The 18,250-nt window shown below is 39.3% G+C and overlaps 1 protein-coding gene across 13 annotated transcripts in view; it reads left to right on the top strand.

The window, feature by feature from the left end:
• PIEZO2 (piezo type mechanosensitive ion channel component 2) overlaps nucleotides 1-18,250 on the top strand; it is a 314,755-nt gene that overhangs the window by 170,126 nt on the left and 126,379 nt on the right. For all 13 annotated transcript variants that reach the window (XM_080379006.1, XM_080379005.1, XM_080379004.1 and 10 more), the window contains 2 exons: nucleotides 2,029-2,191; nucleotides 16,907-17,117. In XM_080379006.1, the coding sequence (XP_080235132.1) occupies nucleotides 2,029-2,191; nucleotides 16,907-17,117 (374 nt within the window). The remainder of the gene's footprint in view (nucleotides 1-2,028; nucleotides 2,192-16,906; nucleotides 17,118-18,250) is intronic.

The raw sequence follows: 18,250 nt of genomic DNA, 5'->3' as shown, positions 1-18,250 counted from the left end.
AGTGAATGTAAGAGCGATGGTATTGTAAAATGAACCGGCGCGTCAAGCCTGTATTTTCTGTAATGTTAAACAGATCAACTATGCTGTCATATGCCAGTTGCCTCTACAGCATGCTTTGCTTGAAGCAGCAGCACAAGAAACATGCAAGCAATCCAGCAAGAACTTTGCCAGCTGACTCTTTCACGAGCCTTTCAATGACTTAATATTTTTCTCTGCTTCAGTACGACTTGAAGCCATTAGCAAAACATTTTCAAGCTACTTTGCTGCCATATAGTGTATGACCGTTCTGAAGGTTAATCTGTAACAGCAAAGAGCATCAGAGGAGGAAGTTTTCTGCTTGTGTAATTGCAGTTTCTTTCTTATCCTTTCACAAGAAGCTGCAATTTCAAATCTTAAGTTGTTTTCCTTAGGCAGTGCCTTGCCAGTTTATTCTGTGTCTGTGTCTCAGCATGGGAAGAAGAAGAACTAGAGCTTGAATTTTCCCTCTCCTGTTTTGAACTGATTCAGTAGTACTTCTGGGTCCATTTCATAATTATGCTACAGGACAGTGTCCCACAGACCTGCAGATCGCTCACTGCTTCCTGTGATACATTTATTTGTACTTCTTGAAACAAACATTTAAGTTAGCTTTCTGGTCACTTACCTTATGCCCACTCTGGGCATATGTTATTTTGCAAGATACACAGCAGTGCAAAAGCTGGGTCAACAGCAGTGATGGAAATGTAGGATTTGATCTTGGATGCATGAGCAGGCCAGCAAGATTCCTGACAGTGCTTTGTACCATAATCACATTAGAGATTTTCTAGATACTCCAGATCTGTGGTTAATCATAGCAGTTGCAGGTAACTCCTTCAAAATAGGGTATTTTAGGCTTCAAAGCTGCTAGTGTCGTGATAAAGAAAGGCCAGAGGTGATACCTTCTTTTGCATCTATAAAACAACCTGTTAAGGTTTTCTACCAGTTCAGACTATGAGCACACTCACCTGTGCCCAAGGACCTATACAGATGCCTCACCTGTCTTCAGAACTGATTATGGGCATAAAGCTCTATAAAAAATAAATTAAAATGAAAATTAGAGCTCCATATTTAAAATGTGTTAACTTCATGATTGGCAGGTATATGCTGTGCACTTTTAAATAATTAGGACTATTTCCTCTCATTAATAGTTGAAAGTTCAGTAAGTCCATGCAGCAGCATAATAAACTCTTCATTGTGCCACTAAATCTGAATCCAAGCTCTCAATTTTAACAATGAACCAGATTCAGACACCACATCCAAACCCATAAAGTCATATTACCTAGCCTAAACAATTAAATCTGCACAATGAAGCAGTGCAATTTTTTTTCCCTATGTACAATTCGTCCAGCTTCACAAGTCTTTCAGAGGAGAAGAAAGGTTTTCTTGGCGAGAACCTAACACTTGAATTAGTATTTAAATATTTGTACTTAAATACCCAAAAAAGCATTTAAGAGGTCTGGTTGAATAAAAATTATAACAGTTAACATAATAAAACATATTACAGATTTTCTGGTTATTCCTCTGTGTGCCAGGAATGAGTAGGGCGCACTTAGGGGTGACATGAATGCTGTCTTTGCTTGACCTCTTTGGTGGAGCTGGATGCTGTTGTCTTTGCAAAGGATGCCAGTAAAGGGATTGTGATTTATACAAATGGATCTTCTAGCAGTTCAGCTGAAATCTTTCTTGTTGAATTTGAAGGTCATTCCTGTGTTTCTCTCCACAAAATGGATTCAGAATTGGGTTAATCAAAATGCTAAGTATCACTAAAATACGAGTATGAGAGCTCTCAGTGAATAATTGCTTATTCTGTGCTTCTGGAGAGCAAAGCTATCTGTCTGTCTAGAGTTCCTTGATCATCTTCATATTTACCATACTGCAAAGCTTTCTTATTACTGGGTTTCTGGGTTTTTTGCTTTGCCTTGAGCTAACTTTCTTTTCCAGTTGAAAATGTCATTAGAAGTAACAAATGTTTCTTTGTTTTTTTGTGTTTTTTTTTTTCATCCCATACAGTGTGAAAGGAGCAGATGCTGGCAACGTGATCAGACTATTTGTACCAGATATTGGGATGTTCATTGCTAGTCTGACAATATGGCTCATCTGCCGCAACATGTTTCAGAAGCCAGTAACCGAGGATGCAGCACAGTGCAACATGCAATTTGAAAATGAGGAAATGGTATCAAATACGCATTTCTATCTGTATAGCTTTTAGCTAATAGTGAGCTTTGGCATTCCTGTCTGAGATGTGTTCTGAAATGGTTTCATGAGGACTGGGTATGTGAACTTACTTTCAGGAAACTAAACCATAGTTTTTAAAGTGGAAAAGCTACAGTTGTTACTATCTTGAGAAAACAAAGCAGAATATGAAAAGTGGTAGATATACTACTGAGTTTTCCAAATTGTTTTGAGTTAAGAAATTATCATGACAGTCAATCAGAAGTTTTTTCTTCACCAGAGCTTCTGGCTAAGTCTGACAAGGTTGTTTTGCGATGTACATTGCTCAGTTTCTTAGCATCCATATTTCCAAACTTGCTATCCAAGAATAACAGCAGCATCTGAGTGATTATCAGAAATGACTCTTAGGAGAAGGGAAGAGACACTGTTCATGATGTTCATGGAAGGAGTTATCTAAAACTGTGGTCATACTCAGTGAGCTTGAGAGTAATTTTCAGGAATGGCTTAGCTGGAAGTGTTGGTGTGTTTGCTGTGTATTTTACTAGTGGAAAGAAGAATGGCAGAGATACTGAATGCAGAAAAGTCCACAAAAGAGGGAAAGCATTTTATAATTTAAAAAGCCACAGTGGGAATTTAGCCCAGGGTGCAGAGAAATTTCTACTACTAATCTTAACATGTTTTTTATCAGACTGTCTAGTGTGCCTTGGGTCTCACTTTCTGTCTTCTTTTATGTATGGGTGGAATGTTTTTTTCTTTACTCTTGAAACTCCATTTTTAGGGGAGACAGTGGCAATTTGCTCATTTCAAATAGAAATTGCACTTTGAAGTGGGTAAAGTATTTAGGGGGATTAGCTGCCCGTTTTGGTGCCGCTATTGATAGAAAAAAAAAGCCTCTCTGCACGTTGCCATGTTGTCTGGGTTGTGGTATTGCCAGAAGCTGGTCGAGTTTCTAGCACATGAGAGATCAGTATCAGGGCTGTGCTTTATACTCAGTTGCAGTTGTAATTCTTACGGGCTGTCCTGGCAGCTGAAGACTGCTGAAGGTTGCAGCTTTTAACTACACATTGGAGGATATGTAGGCCTGGGTCTGATGAGCATACGCAAGGTTTTGCTGTGTCTTCTGGAAGCCAGTTTTATCAGCCTTAAATCTGCTTTATTGTTGGAGCTGTGCAAAATGGATTTAGCAGCAGGCTAGAATCTGGGGCTATACACATAAGGGGAGATGTTTGAAGTATTAAATAGTGTGGCTAATTAGCATGTGTTGTGTTCAGCATGTCTCTTTTAAAAGAGTTGCATTTTACCAAAGTGGGCTCTAACTGACTTCTTTGAAGCCCTTGATCCTCCTGGAAAAAAAGCATGCACGTGCACAAAACAAGAGTAATCTGACAGCAGAAGCTCGGAAGAAAAGAAAAAGGGCATGCTTAGGTTCTTCTGAAACCAGACAACTCTGTTCAGATACGCACTTTTTGTTTTGTTCAGAGGAGAGCCTGAGCCTCTGAAGCCTGAGTCTGGGTCGAAGGGAGCTCAGTCTTGCAGAGTGGATGGGTGCTGGCTTGCAGGCAGGGTTCCACAGTCACGTGCCTGGAATGCAAGGAAAAAACCTGAGCTAACAGACACTGATTACGTAGCACAGTGTAGCTTTAAACTAGATTTGTCCTAGACTGGCTAGCTCAAGGCAATCCACTCGGGCAACTAAATGGGCCAGGATATTCCACAAAGGAAGAGTATGGGGGAGAAGGAGAAAATTTTGACTGCAAAGAAATATTGATACTGGGCAAATAGAAATCTGTGTAAATATATTTTACTTCTTCACGTCAAAACACCGTGAATATTATTTATGTTCTGTAATCTGTATGTATTACAGAATATTTAGTGGACACAGCAGCTGTGTTTAGGTTGAGTGACACCCAAAACTCTATCACAGACATTTTTTTAAAAGAGGAGTAATAGTTATTGTTGTATGAGGTGATCCCCAATGCTTTAAGGAATTCTGATCTTCAGAGCTGAAATGATGAATCTGCATCAGAATAACCTGCTTGTTTTTTAAAGATGGAGTGAAATGGAAAGTGGAAAATTAAATACCTCTTAAACACGTTTTTCCAAACCTCAGTTTTCTCTTTCTAGGTGTCTGCACATAACATCCTGGAATCATTTCTGCTAGTTAGGAGGAGGCTGCAGAAGCAGCTGAATCTACTAGGAATATGTATTTGGCAGGACTGACTGTAAGGAACCTAATGCATATGCAGAGCATGCAGCTGAATGTCTGAATTTGGGAGAATACTGGCATGATCTAAAATGAGTCCAAACTGCGTGGATTTCACATGATAATTTTCAATTCTTCCTTGTTAGAGTATACTGGAAAAGGGAAAACTTAAGTGATCAGTTCTTTGAATTTTGCATTAGCTGACTGATGCCTGTGGCTGCATGTTGGTGCAGCTCTCTACAGATGCTTTAACTCCATTGAATTAGAAAATGTGAAATGAGTTGCAGCAGTAACTGCCCTACAAACAAATACTTCAGGAGAAGTGTTGAGCTTGGTACTGTGCCTCCAAGGGAAACAGTCCTGGGTTTGTTAGACCAGATTCATAGCCAGTTCCAGAGCTGAAGAGCTTTTGCTGAGTCCCTGCCACCAGTCATCAGAGATTTGTGGTACAAGATTTTTTTAAGGATGCATCAGTTAATTTAAACAGGCTCAACAGAGCCATAAGAGAGGTGACTTTTCAGATTGCTACATGTGTAGCCATAGATGGCTCTATAGATAAGAAATCAGCACTATGACTTCCAGGCAAATGCAGAGGGTTTGTCTTGCAGCTTTACCTTTTTGCATGAAATTATTTACATTGAGTGATTCTCAGACCTCTTTGCTTTGAGGGAGACTGAAATACTATGGAAGTAGGCATAATTAGAAAAGAAAGGTTAATCTATGTACTCCTTCCAAAATTTTATGTATAATAACACCTGTTAAATATTTTTTTTAATACTTCTAAAAGTGACCTTTTCAAAGCTCTGTGTGAATCCATCACATTTCAACGGCTATATGGGCACGCTAAAAAAATGTCTGGAGTTGAGTAGCAGTTTGTGATACTCAGTTATGCTGCACTTCGTCATGGCAGTAGCCTCCAGAAACCAGCTGTGGAGTACAATGGATCAGATTGCTCATGGATTGAGATGCTATTCAAAATAAGAAAAAGTATCAGAATCCAAATTAATGACAACAAGGATTCATTGAAAAAAAAATGTCCTACCTCATTACACTGCATCCAACTTTAAGGGAAACAGATCTCCATCAGAAAAGTGTGTTCTCTAAACAGAACTGGGGCAGGAGGCTATAAGGCAGTGAGACTTTCAATTATTTGTAAGTAACGTTATCCCAGGAATAAGCAAAGAGTGTGGTTTTAATTAACAGTGAGTCATGAAGTAGGAAGGTCTGCCAGATACCAGGCTGCAGTCCAACTCATTACCACCCCTAAATGGTTGCACACTTGGAGAAAACGTGTCTGCAGGCCTTTTTTATTAGGGCTCAGAAAATTTAAAGCAGGTGAATTCAGCTGGAGACAGGCCCAGATTGCAAATGCCCAAAAGCACAATGCCAGTCACAAGGTGTAAAAGGTGGAAGAAAATAAGAAGAGCAGTTAACTCCCAGCTGCAGCTGAAAGTATGACATTTTTGATTTGGTGCAGATGGTGGTTTATATGCCAAAATGTAGATACGGTGTATACAGTCTGATAGGTATTAGAAAGGAAGTAGCTTTTTCTTGAGGCTCTGGATGAATTGCCTAATATTGTAAGTGACGGTGGTGGGGAGGAAAATCCTTCTGAGACTGCACAACTTAAACTTTAGAAGAGGTGTTGATCTTAATTGAAATATACAGTTGTAGTCTTCAATGCAACTTCCTCCCACGGCACTTGATGCCTTGCCCATTTGAGCTTGTTTCTCATCCACGTTCTTCTAGAAAGCAAATGAGACCACTGGGTCTGTACTTCATCCCATAATCTGAGGCAAGCTTGATCCCAGAGCCTCCACCCCTTGTCTTTTCTGTGGAAGGGAGAGATTTGTATGGGATCTCAAAAAGAAGGAAAGAAAAAAAAAAAGAAAAAAAGGAAAGAAAAAAAAAAAAGAGGAAATTGTTTTAAAATAAACTAAAGTTTGGGAAGAATGTGAGGAGACCTTGGCTTGAAGTCAAGATACTGGACTGGAGTCAGGAAGACCAGCATGGTTCTCACTTTGGCCACAAACTTGGTTTGTGTCCTCGAGTCTGTTCCTTCATCTGTCTCTCGGCTTTTGTGTCCCTTGGCAAATAGGAGGAGTAAAAATGCTCGGTTACCTAGCTTTGTCTTTCTAAACAGTGACAGGGCTATTTGTCCTACGCCTACCTTGGGCACGGGGTACCTCAAGAGCTCTCTTTTGGTCCAGCTGTCCCAGTGTAACTGCAATACATACAGGACAGAATGGATAGGTTCTGAGAGCTACGCAGGTATCCTGCCTTGTCCAAGGACTTCCTAATCTAGAAATTGCACATTTAGACCAGTATCCTCATCCTGAAACTAGCTGGTACCTTCTGGATCAGGACAGTAAGGAAGTAAAGGAATATTCTTTTTTCCCCGTCTCCAATATAACAATTTATCCTGATCTCTCCTAGTCAAAAACTGGCTTTAATCCTTAAACATGTGGTTTCAAATCCCTTCCAAAAAATGTTGGTTTTAATTATAGCTACTCTGGATAATCTTGTTAAACATGTAATTATCCAGACCCTTTTAAAACCTCATTAATTTCTTGGCTTCGGTGGCATCATGAAACAAGGACTTCCCCAATTTAATAAGTGCTCTCTGATTTTATTTTAAATTTAACACTCTTTAATTTTATGGAAGGTCCCTTGTATTACATGTTATAAACCAGAATGAGATGGTATAAGGGAAATCAAATGTATTTATTATCTTGCATATTTGTCCTTTTAAAGGTAAGAGATCCCTGTTCTTTTTTTCAGTTTCTTTTGTAATTTTCATTACTTTTTTCTGAACCAGCTATAGTTCTGCAGTATTTTCTTGAGCTACAGGGAATATCAACATCTCAGCACTTCAGGCAAGGTCTTATTGTTGATTTTAAAAATGGTATTATGACATTCATTGTTAGAGATCATTGGGTTGGATAATGGCACTAGCATATCACCTACCTGGATGACCTGTGTAATATACATAATGAGTTCAGCTTAGAGCACAGGTCTGAGAAAGGTCTGATGTCCCAGTCATAGAATCATAGAGTGGTTTGGGTTGAAAGGGACTTTAAAGATCATCTAGTTTCTGCCATGGGCAGGGAACCTTCCACTAGACCAGGTTGCTCAAAGCCCCATTCAGCCTGGCCTTGAACACTTCCAGGGATGGGGCATCCACGGCTTCTCTGGGCAACTTGGTCCAGTGTTTCACCACCCTTACAATAAAGATTTTCTTCCAATATCTAATCTAAATCTACCCTCTTTCAGCTTAAAACCATTACCCCTTGTCCTATCCCTACAGGCTCTGCTAGAAAGTCTATTCCATCTTTCTTATAAGCCCCCTGTAAGTAATGAAGTCCTTGTATTTGCTAGCACCTTGTCATTTTTCTTGCCTTCAGATGCAGAGATCTCCTGTGAGCTGTTTGCACTGGTGTCCATGGCCCTGTCTAGATAACCATTCCAGTTTTCTTTAAGGCTGTGATGAGTATATTTTTCCGGAGATGATTTGTGTTTATCTAAATTTAGTTTTATTTTACCAGTATCAAACATTCACTGATTGATTAGCTCTCACTGATGTGGGAGTCTTTGGCCCTGATTTCTCTAAATACCTTCTTCCCATATGCAATTTTTTCTCCTTCAGTGTTTGCTTCACTTCAGAAAATTCTACAGGTGATAAAGAAGGAAAAAGGACTTCTTAGAGAGGGTTGGAACTTCTTGTCTTCTTTTATCTTCCTGATGACACGTCTTTTCTTCATATATTTTCTTCTCATGTCATCTCTGTTTAGCACAGCATTGGCTTAATTCTTCTAACTGGTTATAAATATTTCTTTGGTCTTGACCGGTCCAAACCCAGTTGCTCTTAGTGTGCTTTGAACATCATGTAAGTAGGATTTACTACCTTATTTCTTGGTTTAAAAAGAGTAGGTGAGGCTCCCTTATCGCTTTGCTTGTGATGTTTGTAGTGGTGAAGTTTGCCAGACCTTACCCAGCTGCCTCCCTCAGTAACAATTCTAATGCATCTCATCTTAACAAGGGTCAAAAGTTTACAAGTTACATTAGCTTCTTGTTTTGATGCACATGTCTTTGGATAAGTCTTAACACAAATACATAATTATACTACAGCAGTGCTTCTGCTACATAATGTTACATAAAGCAATACATTATGTATTACCAAACGCTGTTAGCCTGTTCAGCATGAAACTTTAGCATCCACCTGTCGTGTTTGGTTAAAAACATGACATGATGAAATTCTTCTTGTGGCAGCTCTTCACTGGGGTTACTGGTTTGCTCTTCTAACAGTCCTCCATTCCAAATTTTGAGATACAGAAGTGTTAATTAGGAGATGAAAATCCTAGAATCCCATTGCCCTTAGACAGTATAAATGATGAGTAACAGTACAAGAAGGAATCTCTTGGATCGCAGAATTCAGTCTGCTGCTACTGCAGGCAGCTGTATCACACAATTCCCTCTGGAAGGTAGGAAACACCATCTTGAAAACAGGGCAATTTTTCTTGATCCCGTTGCTCCCAAAAGGACCCTGTTCTGTAATTTTGCTTTTCTGGTGGTTAGAGAATGTCTAATTTTTATTGTACATGTATTCATAACTGCATTATAACCCATTTAGTTATTCTGCTCTTTTGCTTCAATACACTGTTTCCTTCTCTAGCATTTATTTCTCAAGTATTTTTGGAGGAAACCCCCCCATATTTCTTTAAAGGTTGCTCTTCAAGACAAAAGAAGTCAAGTAATTTTGGATCCTCTTGTAGATTGGATGTCCCATTCTGCTGTTCATCCCAGTAATTTGTGGCTTTTCAGGGTGGTACTGGAGAGGTACCCAAGCCACTTTGGTATGAGCTGAGGCAGTACTGCAAATACCACAGCACCATGGTTGGGCTATTTATTGTCCTTAGGAAGATGGATAATGGTACAATGCATCTGTCTCTTGGTCCAGGAGTTAGTCCATATGGATGCTGTGCTGCTTCACATATCTACGCTAGGTCATTTAGAGTTTCTACTGCATTGTGCCTTGTAGTCATAACCCAGCTCTTCCTATTTCCTTTTTGCTAAAAAACATGTTTAATCATCTGAGGCCAAACCACTGAACTCTGTCTGTGAATTTCCCTCTCTTTTGCATTTGGTTTGTATGCCTGACAGATTTTTGAAGTCAAAATGTGATGCTGTATTTCCATATTGGCCAACTGGGTCTTGTGCTGAAATCACTTGCTGTTTGCTCAGGTGCAATAGTACACTGGGAAGTGAAATAATCTTTGGCCCTCTCACTACAATATCTATTGTATACAGGATTTAATGAGTTGTCTTCCTGTTATCCTGCTTCAGAACTGTGCTTGTCTTTATTAATTTATTTTTCATTTCCTCTAAATCACTGAATGCCTCTGTCCCTATGTGCTTCCAGTAAATGGCTGATCCCTTTTTGTAACAAATAACTCTTTCCCACAGGAGATTTTACTGTGGAAGTGTATGTCATTTGTTACTATCAAACACTGCAAACACACCGAAAGTTGTTTCTGATGGTGCATCCCTGATGTGTAGGCCTTTAACCCAAGCTTTAGTACACTTGAGATCTATCAGTGATCAAACTTTTTATTAAGATCTATAGGACTTAATTTAGGATTTTTCTTTTCAATGATTCAAGTAATAAAAATGTTACATTATTGTTTAAATTAAAAAATACATCTATCTCATTTATGTCACACTTACCAAACGACCATTGCAATTGTCTCAACACTTGATTAGCCTAGCTCATTTATCAGGGTCTTCCCTTGAAAGTTACCCAGTTTTCTTTTTCTAGTCTGCCTTGCAGCATGCAGCCCTCCCTCCATGCACAGCCCCTACACATGTGTAGAGTGGCGGTCACCTTGGCTTTCTGTAGACCTGTCTGAGCTCCCTTTGAGCACCACATGTATCTCACACAAGAAAGCCTTGCAGAAGGTACTTTTGCTAGGCAGCCCCATTTCTGTAGAGCTCAAGTTCAGTTACATGTGGGCATCGTTTATGTGGAAATTTTAGCATCTAGTCTGTGGCAGAAAAAGCAGGGAAATCTGCTTCTCACATGCTGATACTTTCAGAACAACTGTGGACCTCTTCACTTTGTTGCAGAATTGGAAATTCAATAAATTATTACTTTAGCATAGTTTAATATTGACTGCAGGTTAAAACTATGTTTATAGTTTTATAATTTATATTGCATTAAGGGCTTGCAGTTCGTTCAATGATAAAACAAGTAGCAGTTGAATTTCTTCTCCAGCTTTTGTACTTACAGCTGGGTCTGTCTAAAGAATATTGTATTATTTTAATTATTTTTTCTATATACATTTACGTATGCACATATATATGTGGTGCTCCTGAAGGCAGGTATGTAATGAATTCCTCCTACTTATGTAGCTATTTCATTTCTAATGGTAAAGGTTAAAGACCTTTTTTTTTTTTTTTTTTTGGCGGGGGGGGTGCGGGGGCGGAAGAAGGCTTTTAGAGCAAGCTTAAAACTAAGAACTTATTCATGTTATGGGATGTTCCATCTAGATTGAATACACCAGCTTCGGCACTACAGAGGCAATCAAACTAAAGGAAAGTGATAGTAGAGAGAGAGTCTATTTCTATAGTTCTGCTGGCACAGTTGAATCAAATAGCTTATCTCGGATGACTCATGAGCCAAACTGTTCATTAAGTTGTTTTTTTAAATGAAAAGGAAGTTCAGAAAGTTAGGCATAGTAACAGCTTGAACAGACTTATAAAAGGTGTCTAATAAATTGTACCTGTGCTACACTATCACAGGTAAGGAATAAAAATAGGATCTCTGATTAGAGATAAAGAAATAGTTACAGAAACTGGTATCTTAATTCTGCCAGAGAGAATCATGGTTTTGCAGTAACAGTGTCACCAGGGAGCCATGAGTGTGTGCCTGGGGGCATGCAGACTGCAGGGCAGCATAAGGACAATCCAGGGGACTTTAAAGAAACTGGTGTGGCTGTCAGGAGCAGTTGTTAGAAGACTGTGCTGATGTACGGGATGCTACAGCTAGAGTAGTTCTTGTGAAGATTGATTAAAATTGCCAGGTCAGACCATGCGGTCTACATGGTGGCTGGCTCGCTTTTGTCTCTTTGCAAAGTGGGTGCACCTGTCTTTTCTGCAAGCCAAACCACACACGTTCAAGCTAATCCAGATCATGAAAGTACTTCACTGGTATCACCAGCAATAAATAACCTCATCTACCACGATGTATGACTCTGCCATCGTTCCAAACCTGTGTACCTGTAGCTGTTTTGGTAAGGCTGCTGCAGGCGGTCCCAAGAAGGAGCAGGCTCTGGAAAGTGGCTGGGTGCTGGGGTGAGCCCTGCAACAAAACTCACACACTTCTCCTCTGGAGGTTGCTTGAGGCTGTCCTTCACAGAAGTACTTTGCAGAGCACAACCACATGACGAGCGGGTTGGCTTAGGAGCACGGCAGTAGTGCCATGCAGTATATTTTCAGGTTGCATTTCTGCCACCTGCAATTGAGACCCTTGGAAAACACAGTGTCAGCTTGACATTGTTTGATAATGAGGCTCATTACTGCATCTCTATGACTTTTTAAATGCTTACATAATACATAGATAAATTGATAAATTGACCAGACACAGCAGGATCCACGTAACCTTTGTTACAAATTCTAGAGGCAACATGTTAAGAACAGTGAACTTCATGTAACTACGTTTTTCTCGGGCTTCCTTTTTATTTTGTCACTCTCCTCTGTTTGTTTCCTGGTTCTGGCTGGGAGGAAATGTCAAAATAGTGCAAAAGACATTATTTGTGCAGCGTTTCTGAGCCAAATGGAAGGAGGAAGCACCTGAACTGTCATGAGTTCTTATTCTTGTGAGCTTAGCAGTGCATGCTTGAGAGGTCCCAGTAATTAATGCAATGCATTTGCAGGGGTGGGAGTTGTGTCCATTCTGATACTTGTATATCTTTAGTTGTAACAATCGTGATTAGTTAATTTTTTTTTGCTTTCATTATTTGAATTTTTGAAGTTGTGTCCTCTCTAGAATCAAAAAATCAATAAATGAGTAAATTTGTGTTTACAGACAAAATACCACTAAATGTAAGTACAAAGCAAGGAGTGTTCTGAAGGAAGAATGGGGTTTAGGTTGTAGTTAAGGCTTCCTGTTAGTAAATACATCTCTGGGACTAGAGGATATCTTTGTGTAGTAGTGTTTATACTGTACCAGATGAAACATTTAAAAGTTAGATGTTAATAAAGCAGCCCCTAGTAGTTAATGGACATTCTGGCCCTGGCCACAATAGTAGCTGCCATAGCTGCCACAGAGACTGTACTGTTTCCTTGCCTGTTCTCTATCTCAATTTGGCAGTTTAAAAAAGTGTTGTACAATAAATACTCCTGGGACTTCTACACAATTGCTGAAAAACCTAAACTGCATTTAGTTTGTTTATAAAAAGTCCTGGGGCCCTGCTCTGCAGAGCAAAGGTCATGGAAACACATGTTTATGGCTTCACAAATGCTCTATACGCCTTGAATGGAGAAGTTTATTTGATTTAATCAGCATCTACAGGGATCCTGTAATTGCATAATAAGTAATTTATTATGGAAGTAAAAGTATTTTTTTAACTGTAGCCTATGTAGCATGGGTTTGTAGCTTTAGACTAATCCACATAGTAAAAAGAGCTTTGCAAAACAGTCAGGCTGAAGTAATGGTGTTCTGTGATGAGTGTGTACTTGCATGGCTATTTAATCATCAGAAAGTGTTAAAACAACAGGCACATTATCACCATGTTGGATGTAAAATTTGTTCACTGTTTGCTTGCCTTCAGCAATTTGAACTGCTCAATGTGCGAAACTGGATTGGGCCGTCCCAGATAATCCAGCTGGTGGGCTGTGAATCCAAAGTTTGTCTTTTTGACATACCCTGGAACATGGCCTTTCAGCTACTTCAGGAAAGGAACATGGTCTTTCAGCTACTTGACTTCACCTTGGATACTGGATTACAAACAGATATGTTTGTATACAAAAAAATATCAAACCTGTAGTTGTTCAGTTGTCATAGTGTTTTCACTGAAATAATCATCAACTAGGTCATGAATGACACCACTGGGAGGTAGGCAGAATAAGGTATCATCCTTAAAAAACACTTGCAGATAGGGAAGAGAGAGATACGGAAACTAACCCACCACTTCCAGGATGCATGCTGGTGCAAAGCCCCGGTCTCTGAAACCGTGCAATCCTTGCACAGCCATGTCATTGATAATTCAGGATGTGCTGAAAAGTTGCAAAGGCATATGCATGTGTTCTGGAAAAATTTCTGGGACTGCAGAGTATGGTTGCTGTTGATGATCAGGTTTTCCCATTCACTAACTTGTCTTAAACTGAGGAGAGTAGTTGAGGAACCTCAACTCCAAACAGACTTTTGTAGTTTTAGAAGGAAAACCTGGGAAATCACTTTGGTGTTTGCTGAGGTTCAGAATGCTGACGTTTTCTTTCCAACAGCCAGTGACCTCAGTAACACCAGAAGTAGGTTGTTCTTCATTTCCCATGAGCGTTTGTGAGGTCCTAACTTTTATGTAGAACTTGGAATTCATATTTTCATATATAAATAAAAGTGAAAATACAAGGAAAGTTAACTTCTTTATCAACATTGCAAGCTTTTTGCTATGCATGAAGTGTGTAAGCCTCAGTCCATGGAAATTTTGGACCATCATCTCCTTCTCAGCTTTATCTTGGTCCAGTAAAATATCCTATTCCCTAGTGCTTCTCCCTGGGGGTACTGTGTCATATGTGTCAGTACTAGATTATCAATACTGAACTCTTAAGACAAAATGTAGCCTAAAAATCAATGAAACAAGAGTGATTAGCCTGGTCAAGTTAAAAAATTATGGTCCTAGTTATCATGATAGGAAAATCCAAACACCCATTTTGAGGAGATAAAGGTGTGAAATTGGGCATTTGGCACCTGATGTGAGGGAGGCAGGTAGGGGGAAGAGACAGAAAAGGATATCAAGTCCCACCTTTCATGGGACTGTTTTTATGTGGTTTTCTTACTTCTGTGTCCTCATTTTTATTTTGTTGTTTGAAGGTATTGTTTATTTTCCTCCAATTTACACTTAAAATATTCATTTTGTTCATTTTCCCCTCAAGAACCTTTTCTGCTTCTGAATGGATAGCATTTTATTGTTTACTTTTGTGACTCTTCAGACTTACATTTCCTGTTCCTACATATGTATGTAAGTGCCATCTCAGCAATTTAGAGAGAACTGCCGTTTAGCTAAAGCTGTAATAAATGTGTGACTCTTGTCTTCACGTTCAACATAGATTCGTGCTATTCACAGAGGTATGAGTCCTGACGGTTTCCCGTGGAATAACATTTATTTTGAAATTATTCCTACACATTTTCTGTAAATGATTCAACATTTTAATGCATATTTTCTTCAGAAAATTGAAAACATTAGTTGAAGAAATAAGGGTCTCCTTCACATAGACCCATGTATAGTAGGTGTGCCATTTTTCATAACCTTTAATTGTCCAGCAGTCTCACTCATTCTCTTTCGTTTGGGATACGAACACTATTGAAGGTTTTGCTGTTCACTGGTCATACAAAGCTCAAAGCACAGAGCACTACAGCCATTCCAGGAGGAGCAGGATTGTGCCCAACAGCACTAGAGGAGGGGTAGATTCATCTAGCAATTACAGCACAAGCAGAAACGATCGTAACTTTTGCCCTTGGTATGGCTTTCTCGTGGAAACAGCTGTGGCAGAAGAGCCTAATGTGTCATTCAGGCTGCTGTCAGCATCGTTTCTGAATATTTAAGCAGCTCCTGTTTAGGTAGGAGATCGAATGTGAGCAGCAGTGATGAACAGACAGAATACCTTTTTGTGCTGCATGGCTCAAAATGTGATGAGTGCATGTTTGGGCTGCCATCTCCTTTCCATTATTTTGCTGAGAGCTGTGTAAGTGAACAATAACGAAGGTGACAATAACGAAGCAATTGAAGTGCTAGTATACGCCATTTATAATAGGTATAGCTAGCGAAATAGCCAAATATGTCCAAGAGGAAGGCAGATTTCCCAGACCAGCCCTGCTGTATTTAATACGTATTTCATTGTCTGTAAAATAGGTACTCTTGAGAATAGGCAGGCTTTTTCTGGGCATTCACAACAGTGTTAATGCTCCGAAGTAACAGGAGAAAGTTGGCACCAAGCTTAGAGGTGAAATGAAGGAGTCCACAGGGAATTTTGTTCCTTTGGGAATCCACATAACGAAATGGTACTGCAGAATCTGGTTAAGTAGACTGAGAGTTCAGCCGTCCCTAATGCAATCTTATCTATTGGTGTGGAATTTTTTGCTGCCAAAGGTCACCAATAAATATAAAACTGCTATTCTGATAAAAAATACCAATACTCTCTCTTTCTTACTTTCACACACAGAGATACTGCTTAGCCAGAACTGGTGTTAGCTAATACAAGTTCAGATTAGTGCCAAAGAAGCTATGCTGTATTACACTAAGTGAGAACCTGGCTCAAAACTATTACTTTTTTTTTAAAAAAAAAAAAAAAACCACACATGCCCCTATGTGTCTGTGAATGACTAATTTTTCCATAAATTGTATCTTTGGGTGGGCCTCTTGCTAATCCTGCAGATTCTCACCATGGGCTGATGATTTAGTCTGCATCACTCAATAGCTGTGTATGTCTTCTGGTCTCCAAGATACGATGGAGACTTGCTGGTGAAGGCCACTGCCAAATCCTAACAAACTGCTCAAGTACGAGGGGCCTTTACATGTTTCCTTCTTTTCCTTTTTCCGTTGTGTAGTTCTCAGCCACTGGTCTCATTTTCAATGCTAAATTGTTGCAGATCATCCAAGCTTTCACTACTTCTCTCATGCTCACTTTTTCTCCATTTCTTATTCTCTTCCTGAGCCTCTGCTTAGTGTGTTTTTTCTCTCCTAAACTGCCCTTCGTTCACCAGTGAGCTATCTGTCTATTTATTTCACCCCTTGTTACCCTGTCTCAGATCACTCCTACCTGCCGCATTCTAAGTTTGGTATTTAAAGTCCAAGTAAGGGTTCATGGAGAAGGGTTTTGAGATTTGTTGAGGAGTATCAACGGGAAGGCACTTGTGTTTAGTGGCTGGAGATTATACTTGAAGCCACTGAGCCAAAGAGGAGTTTAACAGGTAGTAGAAAGATGGAAAGGGAGCTGAAAAAACCAAACCAAATTTCATGTAAAAATGAACAAGCAACCTGTCAATGCACACGCAGGACTGCAGTCTTTCTGAGAGACAGTGCTTAACATCCTTTTTACTAGTGACAGATCTGAAGCAGGAGCCATCAATGTACAACTCTAGCTTTAGTACATCTTTCTTAACTCTCTTGTTACCTGCGTGTAGTCAAAGACTAGAAGACTTCATTGTTAAATAAGATACGCGTGGTTTTTAATGTCAAATTGCTTTGTGTCTCTGTCTCTCTTTTGCATTCTTGTTCTCTTTCCCCCCTTCTCCTTCAGGCTGTAAGAGAAAAGTTAGAGCCAGATGATGCTTTGATATATGAAGAGGATCTGGATGATGAAGACTGTGGTGAAGCAGAATTTGAGGAAACCATGAAATTAAAACTGCTGCGTAGAATCGCCTCCCTAGCATCCAAACTGAGGGAGTTTATTGGCAACATGATAATCACCACTGGAAAAGTTGTTGTTACAATTTTACTTGGTTCAGCAGGTTGGTGCATTTGAAAAATTTCCTTCAGAGCTCATTAGATTATGCATTTAACAAATGACTTATCAGCGCTTTGGCACCTGTGGGAATAACAATGGAAATTTTTAAGGGAAAAGGAATTGCTACTGATTTTATTTAAATTAACTTTTTGGCAGGCATTGGGATATGCTGAGTGGCTTGATTTTTTTGTACTAATACTGTGTGGCCCTTCCATTCTATTTACAACTTTCACAGTTGCTGTTACAACCAAATAGTTGCATGTTGTAAGTGACTATGTATTATATATATATAAAAAAAAACAACAATGTGAATTCATAGATTTGGTTCCATTGCTTCCAACTGCAAAAAGTATCTGTATTCACATAGCCTTAAAACAAACAAACAAACAAAAAAAAAAACCAAAAACAACCAAAACCCCAGGAAAGATTTAATAGGTTGACCATGTAGGGTATAAGAAGAGGGATAAGCAGAATTTATGTTGTGTTTTGATGTGGTTGAAAAAAATAGAGGTCTTGCTATGATATAGCCAACCTTTTTATAAGACATTTGATTTAGTACCACGTAAGCAGCTACAGCTAGAATGGAAGTGTACAAAATCACTGTAGGTTGTAAGTAATGAATGCAAAATTGGATCATGCAATTGTAAATTAGCATTTATCTGCCTACACACATTTGAATGGAGTCTTTAGATATAAAGTGTAAGTACCAAGTGTGTAGTTAACACACGAGTATACTAGTGTATGAAGGTAATACAATAGTGTAAAAATATTTCATATTGAATTACAAAAGCTGATCAGGTGTGGCCCTTTTAGTAAGGCATATCTTTCAGTAAGGTAAGATTAACTGACGGCCTTACATGTAGCCAAATGCAAAATAATAAATCCAAAAAGGGGTGGCAAATATGTGGATCACCATGGGCCTGATGTCAGGGAAGAGTGATGCATTAAAACAAATAAAATAAAATAATAATAAAAAAAAAAGCCTGAAGCCATTCAGAAGTTGCATGGGTAGGCATCACCATGTGTGAGGATGAAGCAGAAGGATCATGCAGCAGTGGCAGGGGACAGTTTCTTCTGAGTGGTGATGACCAGCCTGTCTGCAGAACTCCAGCCTACATGGAGAGCCAGGAGGTATTT

Source organism: Falco punctatus (genome assembly GCF_963210335.1).
Source record: "Falco punctatus genome assembly, chromosome: 3".
Taxonomy (NCBI): Eukaryota; Metazoa; Chordata; class Aves; order Falconiformes; family Falconidae; genus Falco; species Falco punctatus.
The sequence above is the reverse complement of the archived record's forward strand: the minus strand, read 5'-3'. Positions and strand labels throughout refer to the sequence as shown.